This window comes from Sturnira hondurensis, unplaced genomic scaffold (assembly GCF_014824575.4).
Source record: "Sturnira hondurensis isolate 20B ecotype Veracruz unplaced genomic scaffold, ASM1482457v3 Scaffold0008196, whole genome shotgun sequence".
In the NCBI taxonomy this organism is placed as follows: domain Eukaryota; kingdom Metazoa; phylum Chordata; class Mammalia; order Chiroptera; family Phyllostomidae; genus Sturnira; species Sturnira hondurensis.
In genome coordinates this window covers 17,080,904-17,108,471 of record NW_028080827.1, presented here as the reverse complement: position 1 = coordinate 17,108,471, position 27,568 = coordinate 17,080,904, and the positions used below count along the sequence as shown (strand labels likewise).

Below are 27,568 nucleotides of genomic sequence, written 5' to 3'. Positions count from 1 at the left end.
CCCCTCTCTCTAAAAATAAATAAATGAAAAAAATTTAAATTACTTAGTCTTTCTGAAACTCACCTGTAAAATAGAGTAATATTTCACAAGGATGTTTGGAGGATTGAATGGGTGATATATATAACACAGGTCTCTTGCATAGGGCTCAATATTCCCTTCTTCCTTTTTACAAGGAGACAGACTGTGCTGTAGAAAGTAAAGTCATGATTGCTTGGTTTAACTAACAGACTCTAGAAATTGTTGCTCTACTGTGTGCTCCCTAGGCTCAGCAGTTTAAGTTCTGATTTTTTTATTATTTCAAGAAAGACAAGAACAGACAAGGGGAGGGATTAGGTATGTGTTATGTTTGTATAAGGTATAGTGTAATGCTTAAGAACAAGGGATATGAATGTTGGCTTTTTCACTTAAAATTGGTGCTTGAGTCTAATAACCTTCTTCCCTCGACCTCAGTTATTTCATCTATGAAATGGGTATAATAATAGAACTTTTCATTAGGATTACAAAGTACTTTACAATAGTACTTTTCATAGGATTCTGTGAAATAATGTGTATGAAGTGTTTAGCATAGTGCCTGATAGTAGTAAAAACTCTGTACTGGTAATTATCACTTATTAATCAACAAAATGTTTTAAGCATCTACTTTAGTCGGACTGGGTGCCTTCATATGTTGGTATAGCTGTTTCTATGGGAACCTCTCCAAACTTGGACTTCCTGGTTCCAGAGTTTTTTTTAGGTCAGAGCCAACCTGTGACCATATTTTGTCCTTCCAGTGTTGCAGAGAATCTATAGGTGGTTGTCAAATGCCCTTTAAACTTGGACCAGTGTCTCAAACCAGTGAGGTTTTCATAGAAATTTTAATCCTGTTGGGTTTTACTTTTTAATTTTTAATTTTTAAAATTTTTATTTATTTTTAGAGAGAGGAGAAGGGAGTGAGAAATAGAGGGAAAGAAACATCAATGTGTGGTTGCCTCTCCAGTGCCCTCCACTGGGGACCTGGCCCACAGCCCAGGCATGTGCCCTGACTGGGAGTCGACTGGGCCACCCTTTGGTTCGCAGGTTTGGTGCTCAATTCACTGAGCCACACCAGCCAGGGCCTGTTTCATTATTTTAATACCTTATTTTTATTGTATTTTTTTCATTACCACTTATCCCCCTATACCCTCTTTCACTTTTCCCCCTTTCCCCACCCCTGCAATCACCACACTGTTGTTCATATCCATGAGCCCTGTTTCTTTTTTGCGCTGTCTTTCCACCCCCACCTAGAGCTGTCAGCCTACTCTCTGAGTCTGTCTCCATTTTGCTTGTTAGTTCAGTTTTCTCATTAGATTCCACATATGAGTAAAATTATATGATATTTGTCTTTCTCTGACTGGCTTATTTCACTTAGCATAATGTTCTTTAGGACACATGGGTTGCTTCCAATTCTTGGTATTGTAAACAATGATGCAGTGAACATAGGGGTGCTTATGTTCTTTCGAATTAGTTTTTAAGGTTTATTTGGATAAATTCCTAGAAGTGGAATCACTGGGTCATAAGGCACTCCATTTTAAAATTTTTTGAGATATCACCACACTGCTTTCCATAGTCGCTGTACCAGTCTGCATTCCCACCAACAATACAGAAGGGTTCCCCTTTCTCCACATCCTCACCAGCACTTGTCTGTTGATTTATTGATGATAGCCATTCTGACCTATGTGAGATGTTACCTGATAGTGGTTTTAATTGCATTTCACTAATGACTAGTGATGTTGAGCATCTTTTCATAGATCTGTTGGCCATCTGTATGTCCTCTTTGGAGAAGGGCAATTCAGGTCCTTTGCCCAGTTTTTAATTGATTTGTTTTTTTCATCTTGAGTTTTATAAGTTCTTTTTAAAGTTTGGTTATTAACCCCTTATCACATGTATCAGTGAATATGTTCTCTCATTCAGTGGGTTGTCTTTATTTTGTTGATAGTTTTCTTTGCTGTGCAAAATCTTTCTTAGTTTGATGGAGTCCCACTTGTTTATTTTTTTCTTTCGTTTCACTTACCTGAAGAGATATATCTGAAAAAATATTGCTACGATCAGTGTCTTAAGATTTTGCTGCCTCTGTTTTCTTCTGTGTGTTTATGGTTTTGAGTCTTAACATGAAAGTCTTTAATCCATTTTGAATTTATTTTTGTGTGTGGCATAAGAAGATGCGCAAGCTTCATTTTTCTGCGTGTATCTGTCCAATTTTCTCAGCACCATTTACTGAATAAATTATCTTTAGCCTGCTGTGTGTGCTTGCCTCCTCTGTCAAATATTACTTGACTACAAAGTTGTGGTTTATTTCTGGACTCACTATTCTGTTCCATTGATCTATGTGTCCGTTTTTATGGCAGTATCCAGCTGTTGCCATTGCTATGGCCTTATAGTGTAGTTTGATATTAGGTAGCGTTATTTCTCCAACTTTGTTCTTCTTTCTCAAGGTCACTGGTGCCATTTTGGGGCCTTTGTGGTTCTGTATAGATTTTTGAAATACTTGTTCTAGTTCCATGAACTATGTCATTGGAATGGTGATAGGAATTGCTTTGAATCTGTAGATTGCTTTGGGTAGTGTGGGAGTTTTAATGATGTTAGTTCTTCCTATCCATGAACAGTGTATGTGTTTCCACTTACTTGTATCTTCTTCAGTTTATTTTTTCAGTGTCTTCTTATTTTCTGAGTACAGGTCTTTAACATCCTTGGTTAAATTTATTCCTGGGCATTTTATTTTTGAGGCAATATGAATGGGGATTGTTTTCTTAATTCATCTTTCCTATAGTTCATTATTGACACATAAAATGCAACTGATTTATGGGTATTAATTTTGTATCCTCTACTTTACTGAATTCATTTATCAGTTCTAGTAGTTTCTTAAAAATCTCCTCTCAGAATGACTAGGTTTTGCTTTGAAGAGAAAGAAGTTGCTTTTTTCCTGTAGGGCTGATCAATATTGAAAATGTGAGAGTTTCTCCCTCTAGTGTTCAACTAACTAAAGTGCAGCCATTTGTAGAGAATTTTTTATTACCAAGGGGCCTCTTGTTACAGGATATAAAAACGGAGAGCCGATGAGTAGGTGTGATGTAGCATGAGAAACTACAGGGTGTGGTTTCTTTCTCATCCTTGATTTGTGGGAGGCCTCAACTCACCCTGCTTCTTCTTTTTTAATTTGTTTAAGTTCTGTTACTAAACTCTGTGTTTGATGGCTTTTTGTTCCCAATTACACATAAAATTTGTTGCAAACCTTAGGCCAGCTGAGTAGACAGAAGCTCCTGGTCTTGCTGTTTTATTTTATTTTTTTAAAGATCATTTCAATTGATGTACATCGTCTCAGTTTTTTGTTACTTATTTATCATATGGGGGCACCTCTAATGAACACCTTTCCAAAAACCTCCTTCAAATGGCAGATTTGAAAGTTGCCTTTTCTTTGTTTTTCTGTATGTAGAGCACTGTTAACTCTTTCGTGCAAACCGCCCGTGGGTGGTGCAGCAGTTAAGCACATGCTGAGTAGCTTTCCCTGCTTCCTGGACTCCTGGGTTTTACTTTCTGCACAGTGAAAGCACCCTCAGGTTTCAGGTAGCCCCTTAGTCTTGCTTCCATATTTTTTAAATAAAGCCCCAAACTTGATTATGAAAAATAAACACATAAAATGTCTGCGATGAACCATAGTTGGCAAATTAGAAATGGAGGCATGAACTACTTAAACTGGGTCTGACAGCCAGTGGTGCTATGGGATGGTGTCTGAGATGAAGTTACAGTTCTGCAGTTCTTTGTCATTTCATCATTCCAATTACAAGGAAGAAAATCCCAGCAGCCAGTCTTATGATAAGCTCCCAGAATGCAGGGAGCCTGTTTTGGATGCCCACAAAGGGCACCTCAGTAATAAATTTTAAGTTTTTCTTAAGGTGGCTGTGGAAAGTGGTGCAGATGGAATGGAGCCGAGAGATTATACACTGATGTTGGGTTTTATCAAATTAAATTTTGGTATTGGTTTTTTAAATTAATTTTTATGACAAATGGAAAGCACTAGCCATGCATGCCAGGCATTCTGCAGCCGTGTGTTCACAGGCCTGGCCAGAGTGTGCAGTTGAAACAGCTTTAGCTGCTAGTCTGCTGCTCACTTTTCTCTGATGGTGACTAAGGGCAGTTGTAGCCCATGCACTGAAAATAACGTTTTGGTTAAATTATCGTGTGCTTTCAGGAAGGTGACAGTATTGAGTGAGGGGTGGTTACTCATCATTTAGTGGTCTGGACTTGGTTTTAGCTTAGTATTTGCTCTTTTCACTTCATATTTACCTGCCAGTGACAGGTCTAGACAGAGGAGGTACACATGTTTTTCTGGTCTTGATTTAAAATACTATCCCTGGTTTCAATATACAAGGAATTCATAAACAGAACCCTTTGAGAGCAGAGAGTTTGTGAATGGACTGCTTTGGTTTTGAGACCCTTTATATTTCTGTAACTTCAAATGTAATGTGTGATCTGTCTTCCCTTTTAGAACAAAGTCGGCGGGATGATTTGGAAGCCCTAGGCCATATGTTCATGTATTTCCTTCGAGGCAGCCTGCCCTGGCAAGGACTCAAGGTATCTTTGAAAGTGCTCGGTGGAGGTCTTTGTTTCAATGCTCAGTTGTTAACGAAGGGGTTGCTGACTTGCTGTCTGCAAGAAGTGCAAAGGGGAAGAAGACTGGCTAAGAGATGAAAAGCAGGGACTAGTTACATCAGTCTACATTGTAGGTGCTTACTTGAAGTTTAAAACTCTGTTTTGCTCACATTTGTATATTTCCCCTTCTGAATCCTCATTCCTTGTTTTGGGATTTTCCATAATCTCTTCTATCATTCCCTCCCAGCCTTGGCAACTCCGCTCTTCTCTCTGTCATTATGCCTCCCCCACTACTATTATGTAGCAAGAGAAGTGTTCCCAGTGTGTTGGGGAATTTCTGGGACAAATTGATGACAGCAGCTGCTACACATTTTACCAGCGAGGCCAGCAGGGCTGGGTGTGTTCCTAAGGGGAACTGGAAAATATTTGTTCATTGAATGTAGGCTGAGTGCTCACCTGAACCAAAGCAAAAATACAGGCTTAACAGTGCTCTTCCAGTGTTGTACTGAATGAGGTCTACACAAGCAATAGCCATTCCTTGTAAAATGTACAGCTTAAAGAAGTAGCCTTCCTCTGGTAGGTGTCAGTACAGTACATATATGTCAAAGTTAATTGTAATTATAAATATAACCGTTGTAATTACCCTGTGTCTCTGGCTGTGGACTAGAAAATGGTAAGCTTCTAGCCCATGCTAAGTCCCATTAGATAGTTAAATGTGAGACATTTTTTAGTTGAATTTATATCAACATGTTAGTATGGAAAGAAAAATCATTAGCTCTGAGTACTCCTATGCCTGCTAACCCCTCCTACACTCTCTACCCCCTCCAAAAGGGCAGAATGATTGATTTTGCTGTGCTCGCTAGAACATGATCTTGAAAAGTAAGGCATCTACCCCTTCCTTTTGGGAAGTTTTTTTTCTTTCCCCTTAACTTCCTCTCTTTCAGTCTTCTCCTAGTCATATATGTCTTCTCATGGATACTGACAGTTGTCAAACAGAGTCTCCCATCCCATTTGCTCATTATCTAGCCAAACGGTACATTCACATATGTATGATTAATCATTTGAGACTTTCTCACGGTCCATGAATCATTTTAATGATAGGTCTAAAATGTGTCCACCTCACCTTAGGATGTCACTGCTCCAAGCCAGGTGCAGCAGGCTAGGTGGAGAGCCCCCGGGGACTCCCTGGAGACCACGTTGTCACTGCGAGCTCCAGAAGCCCTGTCTATAGTGCCGGGCAAACCGTGCTTGGCTGCTTTGAGCCACCGACGTGGATCAGGCCTATTTGGTAGCCTTGCCTGTGTCGCAGATAACACTTTCCCTCTGGAACCACACTGTGGAAAGGCATTGTTCTCTACTTCTTGTTCTGTTTTCTATCCCACTTCACAGTGTGTACGATGTAAAGCCCTCCGCCCCCCACCCCAACTTGGATTAGCAGTGTTTTTCCTCGTGTCGTAGAGCTGCCCAAGTGAGGAGAAGGCTGCCTCGCTTTCGAACCCCGCGGCCATGGGAGACTACTGCGATTCTGCAATGTGCATAATGTTGCTGCATGTTTTTCTTTTCTTTTCCCAGCCACTTGTCTCATTACACTTCATGGTGCTTAGCTGAGACTACTCAGTATATTTTTAAGTAAACATTGCAGAACAGAGTAGATGTTTTATATGTGTCTCAATACATAGTCTCTACTGCATTTCCTGTTAGTGCTAAGAGAGAGACAGTTGAGACTATCCAACAAACCCTGCCAGTTTGAGAGAAACGACCATTGTGTTCCCAAACACACTGGGCCTCCCCTACTTAGTACCTCTTTCCAAATAAGTTTCTCTCTTTACTCTCTACAGGCTGATACATTAAAAGAGAGATATCAAAAAATTGGTGACACCAAACGGAATACTCCCATTGAAGCTCTCTGTGAAAACTTTCCAGGTAAGATGCTAAAAGGACACACCAGTAAGTGTGACTAAACCTTTGAAGTAGATGAAGACTGTGACTTGGGGTCTCTAGATGAAGGCACTCTCCGGAAAACTTAAATTTTCTTTTATTGCTATTTAGACCAAGATAAGTTTCATTGCTTTCATTTGGTCCATAAAGAAAACACCTGTGTCAAACAGCCTGCACCACAGTCCTTGCTTGGCCCAGAGCTTCTACCCACGGGAAGCATTCAGCTAACGAGCATGGCCTTTCACCTCTTTCCTAACAGAGGAGATGGCGACCTACCTGCGATACGTCAGGCGATTAGACTTCTTTGAAAAACCTGACTATGAGTATTTACGGACCCTCTTCACAGACCTCTTCGAAAGGAAAGGCTACACCTTTGACTACGCCTACGACTGGGTCGGGAGGCCTATTGTGAGTATGTCCTTCTTTGCCTCCTCACCGTAGCCAGCAGTACCTCACCCCTGTACTCGCCAGGCTTTCTGCTTAACTCTAGGAGCAAGACAAAAAACCATTCCTTTGACCGTAGACTTAACACTTACCAGCCTTTTCGGGGTGATGCCATAGATTGCTCTTACTAGAATTAGGAAGTAGGAATAACTGACTGCCTTTATATGTTTTTAAGATTATGACCAGAATGTCCTAAGATATCAGAATTTAAGCCAGTTTTGAAGAATTTTTATTTGAATGATCCAGGAGCTGGATAAGCTGTTGAGGTATTTGACTTCTGTAGGAGTGTAACCCAGGGCCACAGGACACTTCGGAACGCGCTCTTCTGGCCGGGGTGGCGGGCCCGAGAGCACGCCAGCAGACATCACTGTGGGTTGGGCTTTTTAATTTTCAGAGGCAAGCTACTCTCCAGTGAGTTATTGAGGACCAAGCTGCATCCTTTTTTCATATAAGCAAAGTGAGAAGACAAGAAGACTGAAACTGCCTTTGAAGGCCCAAAATAATAATCACTACTATGCTGTTAGAATTTGAATGGCACTGTCCTCTGCAGAGGCATGAGTTGGACCTGTTTTCCCTATTTGACTTTTTCTTATATTTTTCCAGCCTACTCCAGTAGGGTCAGTTCACGTAGATTCTGGTGCATCTGCAATAACTCGAGAAAGCCACACACACAGGGATCGGCCATCACAACAGCCTTTGCGAAATCAGGTATGTGTTGGACCTTCACTGATTCAGACATTCCCTTTATTTGTGGCTAATGCCAGCACCGAAATTCTTCAGCTTCTCTGCTTAAGTGCATATATTGAGATTAAAGACAAAGGCCACACCAGCTTTCACTGGTGTGGTGGGGTGGCATTCTAGCATCCCTCCAGGTTTGTGGAATGGCGCTGAAACATAGCCAGTCGCCTTACGTGAAGCCTCCGCCCTAGAGAATATGGGCCTGTTGGAAACCACTGGCTGAACGGACTTGCTAGACAGACAGGATGTACAGGCTGACCCACTTTGGGTCTCAGTGGCCCTCCAGTGTGCAGCTCTTGCCAGTGCTGGCTTCTCCTTGCTATTTAGAAGGGTGGGTGATTTGGACTTCCAGTTGACCTGGAAATGAACTGGCACCTCCATCCCACCTCTGTCCTGTACCCAGGTTAACTGTAGACTTATGGATGAAGATCCAGCTTTGCTTCAGCCCACTCCAGGAAGGCTGTGACATCTCCCTTTTAGTGTTCATGCCTAGGGAAGCTAGTGGTCTGAGTGAGAGGCTTCTCTTAGCGTAAAGACAGAGGAGGCAAACACACAAAAAATCTACAAACTTGATGATATTTAAAGAGAGAAGAAACTAGTTGAGAAATGAACACGATGGTTATTTTTATATTGCTGAAAGAAAAGTGAGGACTTCAGTAGACAAATAAGTAAAGAATAATAAATAGATAAACAGATACACATGTGCTTGCATGCATGCATGCACGCACACACAGTCATTATTGCCTGTCACATAAGCATGTTTCTCCCCACCCCTGACCTCACTTTTTGGTCTCCACAGATGCTTTTACAGTGCAACAACACTTCTCTCACAGGTGTACATGTGAAAGTACATGGCTTAAAAGTAATCTGTAGAAATACATACATACACATATGTACAGTGAAATACATGCAAAACAGACTCACCAGTAAGTCCATGTGCTTGGCAAAATGTGTGGCTTGGTGGTTAGGAAAAAGAAATGTGTAAAGGAAGGAAATTTATCTGTAGATAGGCAAAAAGATAGAGTTAGCAAACTGTACCCTAATTGGACTTATAGTCGCATGCTTCGACTAGAGCAGTTGGCTCAGAATTGCACGTTGAGAACAGAATACCGTCAACTTCGGTGGTTGTTCTGTCTCCGGCCCAATTTTTAAACACATGGTTTAGTACACAGTTAAACTGACTCTCTCATACATTGGTCTTTGCAAATTGTTATAAATATTTTAGAAAGTAATTTGATAAAGTTACTGTCCTGTCTGATAAAATAATCTTACTTCTTCGAATCAGTCATGATAAAATAACCCAAGATACAGATTAGGTTACCTGTATAAAGCTGTCACGATGCCATTTGCTGCAAAGTTTCAGAAATGACCCACCTATCCAGGTGAAAGGGAATGGTTATGGATCTAGCTCAAACCCTTCATCAAATAAACTGGGTTATAGTAAAAAATGACTTGTAAATGTTATATGGGCACTTAAAAATGTTTAGGAAAACTTGGAGCAACCTGAAAATGTTTATGGTTTGCATAGTGAAGAAATCAGAATACAAAATTAGAAATCCCTAAAGCTTTCCCCTCAGGAAGAGGGAAAAGGAGAGAATCAATGGGAGGAGATAATGCCAAAGTATTAACATAATTAGTGTTGGAAAAGGTAGCATTCTGGCTAATATTTTTCTAAAGTACTCTATGATGAGGTTATATTACCTTATAATGAAAATGCATTTATTGGAATTTGCCTTTTCAAAAATGTGTTTTTAAATAGAAAAGATCTAGAAAAATAAATAATTTAAATAATCGGTGAAACCTAATCAACATATCTGTCTACCTGCTCATGGTTTTTGGAATATTTGAGAACTACAACATGTTTCCTTTGGTTTCCCTGGTGTTTTCTGCTTCAGTGAATTCATAATCAGTGCCGCTGTTTGAAGAGATTTTTTAAGTATGGGAACAACAGACGGTTGCAAACAATTGCCAAGGTGGAAAATGAGGTCAAACAGTGTCTGAGAAAGTACAGAGAATTTCAGTGTGCTTTTAAATGAGATCTCATCTGAAAGGCAATAAACTTTATTTTGAAGAGTTGAATCTGAAGATCTCCCTGATTTTTTTGTCCCTTTCAGGATTTTTAGTATCCCGTGGCTGCTGAGGGATTGAAATTCCCCATATTAATGCAAATTTTACATCTCCTTTCCAGCAGGATTCTGAGTCCTTGCGGAGTAGAATTCTTTCTGCCCTGTGCCCTGTGGGTAAATGGAGTTCAAGTATCTGTTAATAAGCCTTTCCACTGTGTTTAGTCTGTGGTCTCATTGCCTATATTCCATCTCTAAGGTGTTTTTCTTGTGCTTTTTTTTTTTTAAGAAAAATTGCAGCTAAATATGTCCTTTTTATGACTCTGGGGTTGAAAGCAGTATGATTTTTTAGACTTACTCTCTTCAGGTTTTGAAGTCAGCAAATATTTTTTCAACAACTTTGACTCAGTGAATCTAGCTAAGGACCTACTATGTGAGGTATGTCCTGGGGTTACCAGATTAAGTATGAGTCCTTATCCTCAAAGAAGTGACGAGCAGGCAAGCCAGGTAGCCAGATAACTATGGTACAAGGCAGAACAGATAAGCTTCCCAAGTTGCCAGTTACCATCATCGGGGATTGGAAGGAGACATTTCATCTACTCTGAGTGTGATGAAGAATTTCATGAAAGAAGCTGCATTTAAAATGCTCTTAGAAGAATTAAGTGGAAATGAAAGTCATTTCCAAGCCAAAAGAAAGTCAAGCCAAAAATGGAAATATGGGTAACAGCAAATTATCTAGTTCCATTTTGCTAAAATATGTGGTGTGAATAAAGGAGACAGACTAGGAAGATAGGTTAGTGCCATTTCATGAAGCTCCAGGAATGCTGGGCTGGAGAACTGGCACTTAATTTCAGAAGGGATTAAGCACTGAAAGGTTCAGAACAGAGGAGTGATACGATCAAAACTTTGATTTAGAAATCTTTTGGCCCAGAAGGTAGTAATAGCTGGGCAACCAGCATGCAGACCACTAAGAAGACGACGAGTTCCCTTGAGAAGTAAAGGGGTGATCTTGGTGGGCTCTAGTAGTGAAAATGAAACACAAGTGGAAGGTGGCGCAGGGGTATAATCTATCAGAGTTAGCAGCCCGCAGGGTGTCCGGGTTGAGGGAGAAGAATGGGTCAAAGCTATTGCTGAGGTATTAAGCCTGGATAATTAGCAGGCTGGTGGTACTATTACTAGAAATGGGAAAGTTGGGGGAGAAACTTATTTAGAGTTTGAGTTTAGGCATCTTGAGTTTGAAATACTGGCAATGTATCTCAGCTGAAGATGGCTAGTAGGCAGAGGATAGCTTTCAAAAGAAAACTGGAGAGCTCTTGGGAAATCAAGGCATGGACATGACGTTGATGGTAATGCTTAAAGAGCCGTCTTTATTTGGGATAAATCTGCCCATCAGTTGTGTGGTAGAGCAGTGAGCATGGGAGTTAAAGGGCTCTGTTTCCCCCCAAACTTAGAGTAGGAGGAAAAAGAGGAGGAGCTGAGAACTTGATGTTGATTTATCCCAAGACTTTGGCTATAGATATTTAACCTTTGGGGGTCTTTCTCAAATACCAGTCTTGTAAGGGTGGAGATTTTTGTTGTTTCATTCTGTACTATATTTCTGACACCGAAAACAATGTCTGGAATAGTAGGTATTTGATAAATAAATAATGGGTTGAGTGAATGGATGAATCTGTCACATGAGCATAGATGAAGTCAGATGTTAAGATACCAATTTTATTTAACCTTCCATGAAAAATAAATTTGAAACTTTTCTGCCTACTTGTTTTCTTTTTCCATAAAGAGCCATTCTGCCTCAGTTGGCAGCCGGAATAGGGCTAGATTGTCTCAAGAAAAAGGTGTAGAAAATAGCAGGCTCTGGAGGCAGAGTAAGTTCAGGCAGTTGTGTTAGTTCTCCATCACAGTGGGAATTGCCAGGGGAAAATGGCTTTGGTACAGGTCGTAGGTGTTTTGGGTTGAGTACTGTCTGGTTCCCAGAGGCGGTAATAGATCTCAAAGAACTGCATTAAACTCACCTGTGTTGGCCCTGTCTTTTAAAACTGTTGTAATACCAGCTTCTTAAGAACAATTTTTGAATATTAATTTTTACCCAGCTAGAAAACTGTAATTAAATCACGAGATTGGATAGGATAAATATTTCTAAAAACCAGATCCATTCAGAAAGACTCCAATGGGTTAGTCTTTTCATGGTTTTGGGTCTTCTCTGAAGGACTCTGCATCCCGCAGGAAGGGGACGAAAACCTCCATACTCTGCTTATTTCTACCTGGCAGAGCCTCCCTTGCATTTTCTTCTGATCCACTTCGATCAGGAAGTAAGACCTCCAGTATCCAGAGATCTAACGTCAGAGTATGTTGTGCTGTTGAAGGTTTTATTCAGTGTGCTTGTTCAACACACTAAATATAAAATACTGCATTAACTAGGATATGCGCGCTTCTTGCTCCTTCAGAACTTTAAATCTTGTGACAGTCTTTACTCGGGTACGTGCTACACAGACATGTACTGCCATGCCTCAGCAATTTCGATCATTTCTTTTTCTCCCCTGGACTCCTTTTGTCTGGTCGCTTTTCTGTGGGCTCATAAAGAAAGGGTACTTGGCCCCGAAGGTTAGGGAGAACAGATCTGTTTTGAGGTTGGAAAGAGTCCTGTTGGTCATCAAGAACCACTAAACTTTTCCAAACATGGTGTCCTATCCCTGATAATATTGACTCTCAAAATACTGCTTATCAATTTTTATATGTGTAGCACATGTTTAAGGAAAAGAGTTCATACTTTGTAATTTTCTACTAGATGAACCGTTCACTGGCAAATTCCCCATTTTGACTAGTTAGGAAAATAGGAATCTAAAATCAGCAGAGCTGATCCCTCATCCTTCCAGAACCATATTTACACTAACTCAGTACCTTATAAACGTGTGAGAAATAAACAGCAAAACCAGAATGAGTCCAGTCATGCTGAGTTCTAGAGATGTACCTCCAGTAAAAGAATGGTTCACATTGACTTGTTTGTGTCTACACTCCAAGGGATTAGATTTAAGGAATATGTAGACTTAGATAAATATGTGGTTTGGTGCTGTGGCGCTTACTGAATGTTATAAGCATAGCTTTTCCAAAGGGGAGATTAGACCACATTTGTTAGTAGCCAAGATGGTCAGAGATATTCATAAAACAAATATCTTTTATTATTTTTTAAGTCCAGTAGCCTTGAAAAAAGTGATTAGTTCTATATTCCCTTCCTTTTTACAAAGTACTACTTCATTTTCAGCGAGGTTTAGAGTTTGCTGGTTTAAGGGGTGTATGAGTTTGCTCAAAGATAATTTGCCTCCTCACCCGTGTGCAATTTCCTAACTTGCTGCCGGCTGTCCAGCGGGAGCTCAGGTGAAGAAATTTCACAGTTGCCCTGCCCGGCTCCGGCATGGAGCTCAGAGTAGGATGGGCCTGTCCCTCCTTGTTTTTGAGGTCCTAAGTCCACGGAGGACACTGAAACAAGCATGTGAAAAACTGAAATGCAGTCTTTTTCTTAGTTTCTCCCATTCTATCACCCAGTCACTGCTGCTCATTAAAAGTTTTCTTGTACGTGCATCCCTCAGTATTTTTTGTTTCAGCAGACTTCCTGTATCCTGAGGCACTTCCTTGTAGGAAGACGATTCTGGAAGAATAAATAATGATTAATGAATAATGATTATTATAAATAATAATCATTAATAAATAATGATTAACTAGATAAATAATGATTCCTAGGGAAGGTATCTTATACTATTTTGAGTAGGAATAGGGCAGGGGTTTAAATTGTGAGTTTTAAGCCTCTAGGAAGGTCCCTGTGGTTTTTATCTGAGCTCCACAGAAGTGATACTGTCATCTTTGTGGGCCTGCATAGCATTGAGCTTGGAAGTCATTTCTTCCAAGTTATCAACGATTCCCACATGTCACTGATACATGATCAAGTATGTATTGTAGAATATGGGAAGTCACTTTCAGTACACATGACAGGTTACACAGAATAACCTTTGTTCAGCGTGGGAAAATTGGTTCTATTTTATGAGCTTAATAGAAGGAAGTCTTTATTTTTATTAAAGTATATATTTCAATAACCTTGCCAGCTTTTGAAAGTTTCTTATCTAAGGGTTATTACACCTCCAAATTTTCTTAAAGCACTTTACCATTCTTCCTGCCCCATTCTTTCTTCTGCATCTTATTCCCATTACATTAAATTTTTATCTTGGAAGTGTTGTAAGAGATAATATAATATAGTATGTTTATTGCTAACCTTTGGTACTATGCAGTCTCTGTTTGTTTTTAAGATTTTATTTATTTTTAGAGAGAGGGGAAGAGAGAGAGAAAGAGGGAAAGAAACATCAATGTGTGGTTGCCTCTTGCATACTCCTTTACTGGGGACCTGCCCTGTAACCCAGGCATGTGCCCTGATTGGGAATCGAACTGGCGACCCTTTGGCTTGCAGTCTGGAGTTCAATCCACTGAGCCACACCAGCCAGGGCTCAGTCTCTATTCTTATTAATTATAGTTGAAAATTATAAAATGAGGTCTTAGAAGATTGACATGGGAGGTCCAGATGTTCTGTGTAGATGGCAACTTTTAAAGTATTTCAGGAGCAATAAATACTGAAATGGACAAAATTCTTTGTAGATGTAATCAAAATTAATTTTTCAAAGTAGCTTTATGTAAAGAATAGGATTGTTTTTGTTTGCTACACAGAAGAAAGATGTTTTGCCTGCCTTTTGCTTCAGACCAGTATCTTTGTCTCCAATAAGAATTTGAAATAATTTTTAAGGCATAGATAAGGGTGGTATCTGAGGTGTTTGCAAACTTTGTTTTCCTGCGCTCTTGTTAGTGTCTTCTTTCCTTTGTTTGTCCCTTAACTCCTGCCAAATGGCTTCTGGGAGAAGTTCGTTTCCTCTGCCCTGGCCACAGGTGGTGGTTTGGACTTCTCATGCCAGGCTTCTATGCTTTCCCCGAAAGTTAGCTTTGCCTTTGATGTATGCCATGCTGGATTGCTGCTTCTTGTCTCCACGCTCACCTACTGGATATTACCAAGCATTTCCACACCGGTAAGACAGTCACAACGGAAAATTTTGAAGTGTCCCCACAAGGAATTCCCACTGCTTGAGATTCATGGTGCTTCCCTTAGGGATTCACACAGTCCTTGTGGACCCCTGCCTCTCCATTAACGCAGAGAGATTGATTTTGCTGAATGCTCTTCTGTCCATAGATGCTCCTGATACTCTTTTTGGTACACACACATACATGCTTTAGTGATCTCTAAGAGGAAAGGTTTTACATGCCAATTTCTGTTTACATGCCCTTTCGGTTTGCCCAGCTCCCGTGCTGATTATGCCTAGTCGCAACCCCGAAGTACCCAGCACACGTAGAACACCCTTCAGGGGAAGGTACACCAGCAGAGTACTGTAGTTGTTGGCAGTCCTCGGTTTCATCTAGCTCCTGGGTGCTCAGTTGCTTTCTAAAACTGGCCAGTGACCCTTCCTACTGCACCAACTTTTAGATACCAATCCAAGCCCTTAAATTCCAGAAAAGAACAGCCATAGAGCTTAGCATTATGATAAAGGCAATTTCCAAAGTAATAAACCTATCAACCCCAGGTTTGCGTCTGTCACTTGGTTTTGTTGCTTCCAGAGGACACAGGAGGCCTGGGAAGGCAGTAGTTCAGGGTGGTGGGTGTGCTCTTCCTTTGTCGCGGTTGGAAGCATTTACGAAGCAACTGGGAATGTTAACATTTTTCTCTCTTTAAAACGTAAGTAGCACAGTGCTTTGAGGATGGAAATGAAGTGTGACTTTTAGCCCTTTGAAAAATATCTTTCTATTTGCATTTAGACAAACATCTTGATTCTTTTTTATTTATTTAGCTAGAATGAATATAACCAAGTACATAGCCCTGTGAATAGGATAGTAATATCAAACCAGATTTCTGATATGTATGTCAATAAAAATTGAAATAATCGTTGATTAGGAATTTCATTACACCTAGCTCACATGAAACAGAAGAATATCATCTTTATTGCTTTAGAGCACACATTTTTTGTTTTGATAAAGTGATCTCCCACCTCATTTATCACACATGACCCAAAATGACTCTTAGCTATTAAACAGACAAACAAAGCAAAATCCTCCCTGGCTGGTGTAGCTCAGTGGACTGAGCGCCGGTCTGAGAACCAAAGGGTCACTTGGTTCAATTCCCAGTCAGGGCACATGCCTGGGTTGGGGGCCAGGTCCCCAGGTGGGGGCATGTGAGAGGCAACCACACGTTAATGTTTCTCTCCCTCTCTTTCCTCCCTTCCTTTCCCTCTCTCAGAAAGTAAATAAAAACTTTTTAAAAAAATTCATGCCAAGAAGAAGAAGAAGAAGAAATAATCGTTGATCAGCTGTATACCAACAGAGTACTATAGGTTTGTTAAGCTTAAAAGCATATGGGTGTTTTATGTACATTTCTTGCAAAATAGCACTCATGAGAGAAGTAATTGCATTGAACACATATTGTAGAACTCAACACCCATTGGCTTATAAATATCTGGATATTTTTTAAGCATTTAAATTTTTTGATAACTGACAGTTCTGTATAGTAGTTAAGGAGCTTTTAAATAGTCTACCTACCTCAGTATTATTTTTTAAAAAGTCTTAGAACTGAAGAGGCTATCACTAATAGATATTAGTTATAGATATTACTGATAATATTAGAAGAACAGATTTATCCCCAAATCTCTAGTAGTGAGAATAGTGAGATTAAGTGCTCTGAGGATATGGACATTGCCAGTAAGTTATGTAAAACAGTTATGATTATGTTATAAACTACAGTATTATTTTGGAAAATGAAATATCTGAACCCCTGTTGGCAGAAATAATTGGAGGGGGTGTATATTTTGGGAAACTTTGGTTCTCTCAAATGTGACCAGCAGTATAAAACCAAACCCCACTATTGTAAGAGTATATAGCAAGCAAATTGATACAGCTGCCTTTTTACAGAATATGCTCATTCATTGAGGAACATCAGAAAGCATGGCCAGGTTCCTTTATAGTGCCGTTATCCATATGACTTCATATTCCATTAGCAAAGATGAGTAAGCTGCAGCTAGTATATGAGGCTTTTTTTAAAAAGTAAGGAAACCCTTTTTGGTGACTTACAAGTAAGCTTAAAACAAGTGTTTTCAACAGAAAGGGGAGTGTGAATGTGGAGCCTTAAACCACGACTTCATCACTCTTTTCTTTTTTACAAAATACAACATTTATAGCTTGGAGCATTTCTAAGATTTATAGAATTCTTACTGGTTTCCTGCAGAGCAGCAATATCATATCACAGCCCCTGCTGCTGTTTATATCAGCAGCAATTAAGATTTGATTTACTAATCCCTTATTGCTGCCTCTCCAATGCCTCGTTTTTCATTTTTGTAGAGCTTTAGGACTGTTACAGCTGGGCATCATGATGTTAACACCTCCTCAGCCATCTGGCACAGGGCAAGAGGCGCCTAAACAGATTCTTCAGAAAAAAGTCACATATAAGCAAGATCAGAATAACATGAGATTTAAAAAAGAGGTGGAGACATTGCTTCTCGGCCTTTTGGCTAAGATCAAGTGTGAAAAAGAGGTGGAGAGCGTCTGAATGATTGCAAAGGGGAAAGCAGAATCCAGAAAGGATTAGAATGGAAAGCCTTCTTACTGGGAAAAGATCTGCCTTTTGCTTTCTAGAAGAAAGTAATTCATAATGGCATCTAAACTTTTTCTAATTCCAGACTTGGGACTAAAGGAATCAAGTTAATTAAAGGAATCAGGGAAACTATAGCCTTCCCCCCGCCCCCATCTTTTCATATTCTTTATCTGTGAACCTGCTTTTGAAGAGATTGTTTGTTCATTCTTTTAGCTAAGAAAGCATATTCTAGCCACTGCCATAGCTCATTTTGTCTGGGTTGAAGTCTCCTGGAATTTTATGTTAAGAGTAGTGGGCCCCCTATTTAAGGAAAAGGCATATTATCTTGATTTCTAATGCTAGGAATTTTCTGTATTGACTGCTCTCTGTTTAGATTGATAGATTGATCATTAGTCAGTGATATGATTTGTAAGTATGATTATTCCTTTGTTCAACAGTCTTAACATTCTGAATTTGTGGCTACTACACATTCTGCTTAGTGGCTACTGAAATTTTATTAATGTGGACGCTGAAAGATGCTTCCAACTTTCGATTTTTATTTGTTTATTTATGTTTTACTCTTTCTGGTGATTTTTTTTCTGTGTCTTGGGTAAGGATGGTGTGTTGTACGTAGACTGTCATGTATTGATTGGTTCATCAGGCGGAATTGAATTTAACCAAGCTTTTTCCCAGTGCTTTGCAGCAGTTGTTACTTTAAAATCCAAAACAAAAACAAAACCCTCAGGGACGCTAATGTACTTGATTTTGTTATTTCTTGCCGTTGCTTCACTTTTCCTTCAATATCTCGCTCTCATGCTTCCTAATGCCTGAGCAGACTGCATCATCAGAGCGCCGAGGAGAGTGGGAAATCCAGCCCAGCCGGCAGACCAATACCTCGTACCTGACGTCTCACTTGGCTGCAGACCGCCATGGGGGATCAGTGCAGGTATTTACTGCCTTTATTGCTTTTTACTGGCCTTCCCAGCTTGGCTGGTAGAATGTTGGCTTTCTTCTGAAACTCAGGCTCCTGTAAAATGGAAACTTACAGCAAGGTTGAGGTACCTATAGAAATAGGTAACTGAATATCTGTGCTGATTTTCTACCTACATGGACTTGTAAGAGTCAGTTGTTGAGATGATTGCTGGTTATTGTCATTGACTAAGAAATATCTTAATTTCTGATACTGATTTCTACTTAAACTAGCTCTACAGCCTTGATGCACTCATGACAGACTATAAAAAATGTCAGGGTAGAAGTGTGTTAGTGTCCAGTCTGAATTATAAAGGCCTGAAGTGTATAAAATTAAGTATTTTTGGATAGAGGACTGTGTATATAGCGCATTCCATGATGCTATGTGCCTTAGTGTGTAAGGTGAGAATGTTAATTAGACCTAGTCAGCTGTTTCTGAGGGGGGTACCCAAGTGGTTGGGTGATTCCTATTTTCTTCTGGAGTAAATGTGGTTTGGGGGAATTATTTCTGACTTCATTTGGACTGTTGTGAATGTCTGTTCTTTCTAGTACTTAAGAAGTACTGTATCTCTTAACTTTTCTTAGTCACTGTCTTAATCTTAACCAAAGTGTTTTTCTCATAAGTGACACCACCAATTGGAGCCCAGAAGTGAACCCAGAGCTACCAAATAGAAACTTTTACAAAGGGATAGACAAACCTTTTGCACACAAATGCATCAAGATAGGCTTGATTGTCTAGGATATGCTCTTGACATGGAGTGATTCACTGAGGTTAGGAGACAGCTTTGGCCCTATAAAAACCTCACAGGAACATCTAGGTAAAAATGATGGATAGACATGGAAATCTGCTCTCACGCCCTCCTGAAATGACACTAATAGAACGATAAAGCAATTTTTTTAGAAAGACATTAAATTCATATAAGGATGGAGAAAACAAAAGGGGAGGCAACAGCAACAAAGTGTTAGAAGCTGGAGAGCAGATGGGCAGTTGTTAAATGACTTAGGGTTCTCGAGAAAATGGAACCCTGTGCCCCCTGTGCTGGTAGGGGGTACAGCTGAGAGCCTGTGTGCATTGGGGAATCCCCGGAAGGCTCAGTAGTCAGCCCTTTTTAAAGGGGAGGTGGGTGTGGAGGGGCATGTGCTGAAATAATGAAGATTGGTTAAAAGTCTGTTTCAGAAGCCAGAGACCCCTAGATGCTCTTCCCCATTCTCAGCGAAGACCAAAGATTTATTCTCTTTTTTAAAAGATTTTATTTATTTATTTATTTATTTATTTATCTTTAGAGGAGAAGGAGGGAGAGAAGCATCAGTGTATGGTTGCCTTTCATGCGCCCCCTGCTGGGAACTGGCCTGCAGGGAACTGGCCTGCAACCCAGGCATGTGCCCTGACTGGGAATCGAACTGGGATCCTCTGGTTCACAGGCTTGTGCTTAATCCACTGAGCTACACCAGCCAGGGCTAGATTTATTCTTTAAAAAGGCAAAATAGAGGGTCTCTGTATTAGGGGGGATGAGGTACATTTGGGGGCAGAGTACCAGCCTGATAAAAAATGGAGATTACTGCGAACCAGAGGATCGAGGTTCGATTCCCAGTCAGGGCACATGCCTGGGTTGCAGGCCAGTTCCCTGCAGGCCAACTTCCAGCAGGGGACACATGAAAGGCAACCATACATTAATGTTTCTCTCCCTCTCTCCTTCCCCTCTAAAGATAAATAAATAAATAAAAATAAAATCTTAAAAAAATGGAGATTAGGTGAGTGAGTGTGTTCTGATGCCAGCTTTCCCCGCTTAGTTCTTCAGAGTGCTGATAGCCAGGTCTGCACTTTCCAGACAGGAGGTGGAGTTGGCTGGGGGAATCTGACCAGCCCAAAGACACCGTCTGAGCTTGCTGACAAAAGGGTTTCCCCTAATGAAATAGCCTGACCAGGTCATTCTGCAGTGAGATCTGTACTTTTAAAGTCCCGCCCCTGTCCTCAGAGTGCCTATTAACTTTGCATTCTCCCACTTTTGCATATGAGCAGACAATCAAGGAGTACCAGACTTCCAAGGAATGCATGTATTAGACCAAAGCAAACAACAGCAACAGCAGCAACAAAAACCTTACTGTCAGTCTCCCCAGAAACAGAAGATAAGGTGACTGTGAAGCAAGGAAAGGATGCTGTTTTCAAAAGGAACCCTCTTACGACAAACAAACAAAAAGAAAGAATACTCGGAAAATAAAAAACATAATGAAAAAGTTAAATTCAATAGTTTGAAAGATAAAGTTGAGGGGAGGGCTCTCAGAAAGTAAAGAGACAGCAAGATGAAATTAGTAGAAACCATATAACATTTAAGGAGAGCCCAGGAGGTCCAATTTCTAAGTAATGGGAGTTCCAGGGAGAGAACAGAGAAAGTTGAGGGGAGAAAAATCGTTAACAAAATAATTTCCCAAAGTTCATAAAGACTTGTTTCTAGATCAAAGGGGTCCACCAAATGCCCACCATAATGGATGATAGAACCATACAAAGGCACATCGTTGTGAAATGTCAAAACACCAAGGACAAATAAAAGTCTTTAAGCTTTCAGAAAGAGAAATCAGTCATATGCAAAGAAAGGATCAGGATTTAGTAAAGCTTCAAATTTCTGAATGGCAGTGCTGAGAGCTAGAAACCAATGAGCAGTGCCTTTAAAACTGAGGGGAGAATTATTTTCAACCTAGAATTCTTTACTCAGCCAAACTGTTAATCTGGTTGAAATGTAATAGAATAAGGGTGTTTTTAGAAATTTGTGATCTCAAAAATTTTACTTCTCATGCATCCTTTTTAATGAAGCTACAAGAGGATGTGCACTATGAAAACGAGTGAGTAAATCAAGAAAGAAAAATAAATGTATGGGGTCTAGGAAAGAAGAGATCCAGTCCAGAGGAGAAGTAAAGGGACTCCCAAGTATAATGGCAAAGTCAGGAGATCCCAGCATGGGATAGTCTGTCCCAGACAGAGGTGGTCACAAGGCTTTATGAGCAATTTTATCAAAATGATGGATTGACTAGGTGCCAACATGTCAGAATAACTTGAGGGTAACTAATGTCTAAAAAGCTAAGTTCAAAGGCCAGTGGATTGAGCATTGGCTTTTGAACCAAAAGGTTGCTGGTTCTATTCCCAGTCAGGGCACACGCCTGGGTTGTGGGCCAGGTCCCTCCCTGGTTGGGGGCATGCAAGAGGCAGCCAGCTAATGTTTCTCTCTCACACTAATGTTTCTTGCCCTCTTTTTCTCCCCCGCCGGCCCCCTTTCTGAAAATACATAAATTAAATAAATAAATAAATAAATAAATAAATAAATAAATAAAATCCTGTTTAAAAAGGCTAATTAAAATAAATTTTAATAAAAGATAGTTAACTCCAAGGAAGACGAATTATACAAGGACGGAAAGATAACCATAGTATACTCCATAATGCAGTGTAAATAGCTCTTAATAGACTTGATGCAAACACTACCAGTTGATCTGGTCAAAAGTACAGGATAAATTATAATGGGAGAATAGATGAATGGAAAAGTTGGCTATGATTCCAAAAATGATGAATTAAAATGCATCTTTTTTCAAGATATGTAGGTAAAAAAACAAGAGTCAGCTATCAAGGAAGGGGAAATAGTGGAATGGGGGAAAGAGACTGCTGTTTCTTATAATGATCCTTGTAGAAATACTTAATTCTTTATGCAGTGTGCTTATATAACTCTGAAAAAAGTAAAATGTAACAATTGAAAATACATATATGTATATAAACATTAGTTTTTGTCGGTCACATTTGCAAAAATGTGTAAGTTTAATAATAGCCTATCTTGTTGAAATGTGAATTACAACTATTTTGGAGGGTAATTTGGCAATATCTATTGAAATCTTAAACATCTACACTTTGCAATCTAGTTAATCAAGTTTCAGATAAATATCCTTCAGAAATGCACGGATACTAAAGAAATGTGTTCCAGAACATGGCTGTTAAGAGAAATATGAGTCACGATTGTAATTTAAAATTTCCTAGTAACCACATTTTAAAAAGTAAAAAGAAACAGGTGAAACTGATTTTAGTAATATATTTATCCCAATATATCTAAAATAGTTCCAACATGCAGTCAGTATTCAACCCGCTAGAAATAGCCCTGGCTGGTGTGGCTCAGCGGATTGAGTACCAGTCTATGAACCGAAAGGTTTGATTCCCACTCAGGGCACATGCTTGGGTTGTGGGCCAGGCCCCCAGTTGGGGCATGCGAGAGGCAACAGATCACTGTCTCTCTCACAAACTGATGTTTCTCTCCCTCCCCTCTCCTCTCTCTAAAAGTAAATAAATAAAATCTTCCAAAAATATTAGAAATATTTTACCTTTTTTTAAACCAAGACTTTGAAATCAAGCATGAATCTTACACTTACAGAACAAACATCTCAATTTGGACTAGCCATGTTTTAAGTACTTAGTAGCCACATGCAGCTAGCAGCTACTGTACTATTAGACTGTGCAGTTCTAGAATGTCTATTGCTGGCTTGTTTCTAATACCAGAACATCAGAGGCAACTTAACGTTCATCAGTTCAGCATTAACTAAAAAATACGATGCTCACATACAGTGGAGAGAAAAGATCTCTGGGTATTATAGGAGTGTCCAAGATATGTTGTGGAAAAAGCAAGTTGTAAAACAGTATGTAAAATTTGGCCCCATTTTTATTTATTTTCATATATGTATGAAAAATATAAAAATATACACAAACATATCTATTAGTGTATGCAGAAGAAAAAAGAAATAATGTAGAGGAGGGATGGGCAAACACAACTAGCGGACCAAATCCCACTCTGCCAGTTGTACAGGAAGTGCCCCTAGAACATGGCCACGTCCGTTTGTTCACGTGCTGTCCATGGCTGCTTTCCCGCCGCAGGGCCTGCGTTAAGTGGCTGTGACACAGACTCCAGCCCACAGAGCCCGGCGGATTGACGCTCTGTCCTTACATGTGAGTGCTTTGCATCCCCTTGTTCTCGGGGAACATATGTCAAATTTCCCAGTAGTCACTTCCACGTGATATCACTGAAAACTTGGAATTTTTATGTTGTCTTTTTTAATGTTCTAATTTTTTCACAACAAACAAGCTTACTTTATAATTAGAAAAAAACAAAGATAAATAACTTTAAAAGGGAAACACTTCATAGTCAGGCATATTTGGACAGTTTTGTTTAGTAGATTTGTGTTCTTAGAACATAGGGGTGTGCATTTGGACAGTGTTTCCTGTCTACTCTGAGGGGTTGTCTTTAGATTAGACTTGCCATCAAAGTTTTTGTCAGCGCGTTCAAAAAAGGCAACCTACCTTGACTCCCTGTGAACTAAGTTCTGCCACCTTCTTTGCCGTTTGGACTGGGGACAGGAGTTGTGCCACTGCCCTAATATTATCTTAAACTCCACTGTTCCTCACTGTGTCTGCCTCCTTGATTTTAGCCCCAACTTTTATAAACTGATAAAGGTTGTGCTTTTTTTTATTCAGCAGTACCTCTTCTAACATAACAGATGCCCTTATTTCTGAGTTGTCTCACTTCCCAAGGATAGTATGGGCAAATCATGCTTGGCCTAACCTTGATGACCTGCGGATACCATGACCTGTTAGGAGTGTAGAACTCTGAAATGAGAGAAGTTCGCTCTGATGAAGTGCATGGATGCTTCCATTCCAACTTATTTGACAGGCAGGACCCTACATCCCATCCTTCCAGTATTTCCATGGGTGTTCCATATGTAGGGGCCCAAATTCAGGAAGACAGTATATTTTTGTTGTTAAGAAATATAACTCTAAAGTTGTGTAAATTAAAACAGGAAATACCTGTAGGTGATCTGGTTCCACCCAAGGTGGAGACATAGATGGGTACGCTTCACTTCCTTGCACAACCAGAAGAAGGATAACAGCCTATTTGAAAAAATAACCAGAACTGCCAGAAAACCAAACTGTATGGAAGTCTAACAACCAAGGAGTTAAAGAAGAAATATTCATCCAGACCGGTGGGAGGGCCAGAGACAGGCGGCCAGGGTGGAGAGATTACTCTATCCAGCAAAGCTATCATTAACAATGGAAGGGCAGAAAGAGTGCTTCCCAGATAAGGTCAAATTTAAAGGACAGGCAGCAAGGCAGAGGCAGGTGGACTAGGGCTGGTGAGGCAGTGGCTGGTGGACCAGACAGTCCCATATTCGTGTACCGATGTGCCAGGAGGAACAATTGGGAAGTGAGACAAACTGCACAACCCAGGGTTCCAGTGCAGGAAATAAAGCCTGAAAACCTGTGGGGGTTGTGGTGGTAGGAGAAACTCACAATCTCACAGGAGAGTCTGTTGGAGAGAACCACAGGGTCCTAGAAGGTACATGGGCCCACCCAACTGGGAATAAGCACCTGAAGGGGCACAGTCCGCTTGTGGGAAGCAAGGAAAGTGACAGAAAGTGGGACAAGAGCCAAGCAAGCTAGCAAGTGGCATTGTTTGCTCTCTGACCCCTCCCCCACATACAGCACCACAATGTAGCAAGGTGGGTTGCCCCACCCTGATGAATACCTAAGTCTCTGCCCCTTACAAGTTAACAAGTGTGTCAAGACAAAGAAATATAGCCCAAGTCAAAGAACAGATCAAAACTCCAGAAAAAGAAGTAAGCAAGGAGGAGATAGCCAACCTATCAGATGCAGAGTTCAAAACACTGCTAGTCAGGATGCTCACAGAAATGGTTGATTATGTCATAGAATAAAGGAAGAAGCAAAATGTATACTAAGTGAAATAAAGAAAAATACATAGGGAACCAACAGTGAAGAGAAGGAAGCCAGGACTCAAATCAACAATTTGGAACAAAAGGAAGAAATAAACATTCCATCAGAACAGAATGAAGAAACAAGAATTCAAAAAGTGAGGAGAGGCTGAGGAACCTCCAGGACAACTTTAAATATTTCAACATCTGAATCATAGGGGTGCTAAAAGGAGAAGAGAAAAAGCAGGAAATTGAAAACTTATGTGAACAAATAATGAAGGGAAAACTTCCCCAATCTGACAAAGGAAATAGACTTGCAAGTCCAGGACAATCAGAGAGTCCCAAAGAAGTTGTACCCAAGAAGAAACACACCAAGATTCATATAATTAAGTTACCCAAGATGAAAGATAAGGAGAGAATTTTCAAAGCAGCAAGAGAAGAGGAGACAGTTACCTACAAAGGAGTTCCCATAAGAATATCAGCTGATTCCTCCAAAGATACCTTATAAGCAAGAAGGGGTTGGAAAGAGGTATTTAGAGTCAGGAAAGGCAAGAACTTACATCCAGGATTACTCTATCCAGCAAAGCTATCATTAACAATGGAAGGGCAGAAAGAGTGCTTCCCAGATAAGGTCAAATTAAAGGAGTTCATCATCACCCAGCCCTTTTTTTTTTTTTAACTCTTGTTCAAGTACAGTTTTCTTTTCACCCAGCCCTTATTACATGAAATGTTAAAGGGACTTATCAAAAACTATGAACAGTAAAATGACAAAAAAACACAACTTTAAACAACTAAAAAAGAAAACCAAAAACTAAACAACTAGAACAGGAAAAGAATCACAGAAATGGAGATCACGTAGAGGATTATCATTGGGGAGGGGGAGGAAGGGTGGGAAAGGTACAGGGAATAAGAAGCACAACTGGTAGGCACAAAATAGGGGGAGGTTAAGAATAGTATAGGAAATGGAGAAGCCAAAGAACGTATATGCACAACCATGGACACGAATGAAGGTGTGTGGAGGGAGGGAAATGCTGGAAGGTGTGGGGGTGCCGGGCAGAGGTGTATAAAGGGGAGGAAAAAATGGAAACCTGTAATAGCATAATCAATAAAATATACTTTAAAAATAGTAAGTTATATAGGAAATACCTAGACATATCTAGAACCAATCAAGGGCCTAAGACTTAAGAATAACAATATTTAGCCAATATTTTTTGTGCTCAAATCTTTATAATTTTTAATTATAGTTCTTGTTGAGTTTAGTATTATAGTTAGGGAAACTAGAAATTACCAAATATGTTAGTTGTGAGAAGTATGATTGAAATGTTGATTATCAGCTAAAATACTTCTTCATTTGTTACATGGGTCTGATTTTTCTTCACATTAATATTTTGAAAAATAGGACAAATAACTCAAATTTTTGACTCTCAAAAGGAATGTTACCAATTTAAAGACTCAAGTTCAAAACAGTATTTCACCTTAGTCTCTTCTTTCATGGATAATCCCATAAAATATTAATTACTTTGTTCTTTTGTAATATAAGCAGAGGAATGTGGGATTAGTTTTAATAGTGATTACAACAAAATAAATGTCAGTATTCCAGATATATATATATATAAAGCTTTTTTAAAAGGACATTACACTGCCCTAGTTGGTGTGGCTTAGTGGACTGAGTGCTGACCCATGAACCAAAGTGTTCAATTCCCTTTGGACTGGATTCCTAGTAAAGGCACACGCCTGGGTTGCAGGCCAAGTCCCCAGTAGGGGGTGCACTAGAGACAACCACACATTGACGTTTCTCTCCCTCCCTTCCTCCCTTACCCTCTCTCTGAAAATAAATTTTTTAAAATGACATATTTTAAAAGTTCAATAGAAAAAGTATAAAATATTTTTAAATACTAATAATTTATTAGCACTGTTTAAAATACTAGTAATTTATTTGTAAAGTTTTTACAATTTTTCCAGTTGCAGTCCTAGATATTATTGTACTTAGTGATTATGAAGTAGGTAAGACCGAGGTTATTGACATAGCCAAACAGAATTGGAAGCCAGGGCTCACAGAGGATCGGCTAAGCCTGCAATCCAGCTCTCTGGTCACCTGCACTACTGTTTTCTTCCACTGCACACGTAGGCGGCAGCTCAGTGGCTTGACAAACTGCACCTCCATCCTGAAATAAGTGGATGCTCTGAAGGCCCAGAATTTAAGTTTAGGGTTAGGCAACTGGTGTTAGGGTTTGTGCCTGATTCATTTGAGACCAGATTCTCATTGGTACAGACCAGATGTCTAGTCTGTAAAGTGAGGATAACCTCTTCCTTCAATTGCCCGAGCACATTGCTCGTGGGCCTCCACAGCAAGGAGAAATTAGTATGAGACATGAGGAACGCAGCGAGCAGGCCCCATGACTTGGAGTCACCGGGCCGTTCGCAGTGGTGGTGCTGG

General features: G+C 39.9%; 1 protein-coding gene across 1 annotated transcript in view; it reads left to right on the top strand.

Moving 5' to 3' along the window:
• The window catches only part of CSNK1G1 (casein kinase 1 gamma 1), a 154,283-nt gene that overhangs the window by 110,511 nt on the left and 16,204 nt on the right, over positions 1-27,568 (top strand). The window contains exons 7-11 of the mRNA XM_037054106.1: positions 4,502-4,587; positions 6,444-6,528; positions 6,803-6,951; positions 7,591-7,695; positions 18,269-18,379. Coding sequence (XP_036910001.1) covers positions 4,502-4,587; positions 6,444-6,528; positions 6,803-6,951; positions 7,591-7,695; positions 18,269-18,379 — 536 coding nt within the window. The remainder of the gene's footprint in view (positions 1-4,501; positions 4,588-6,443; positions 6,529-6,802; positions 6,952-7,590; positions 7,696-18,268; positions 18,380-27,568) is intronic.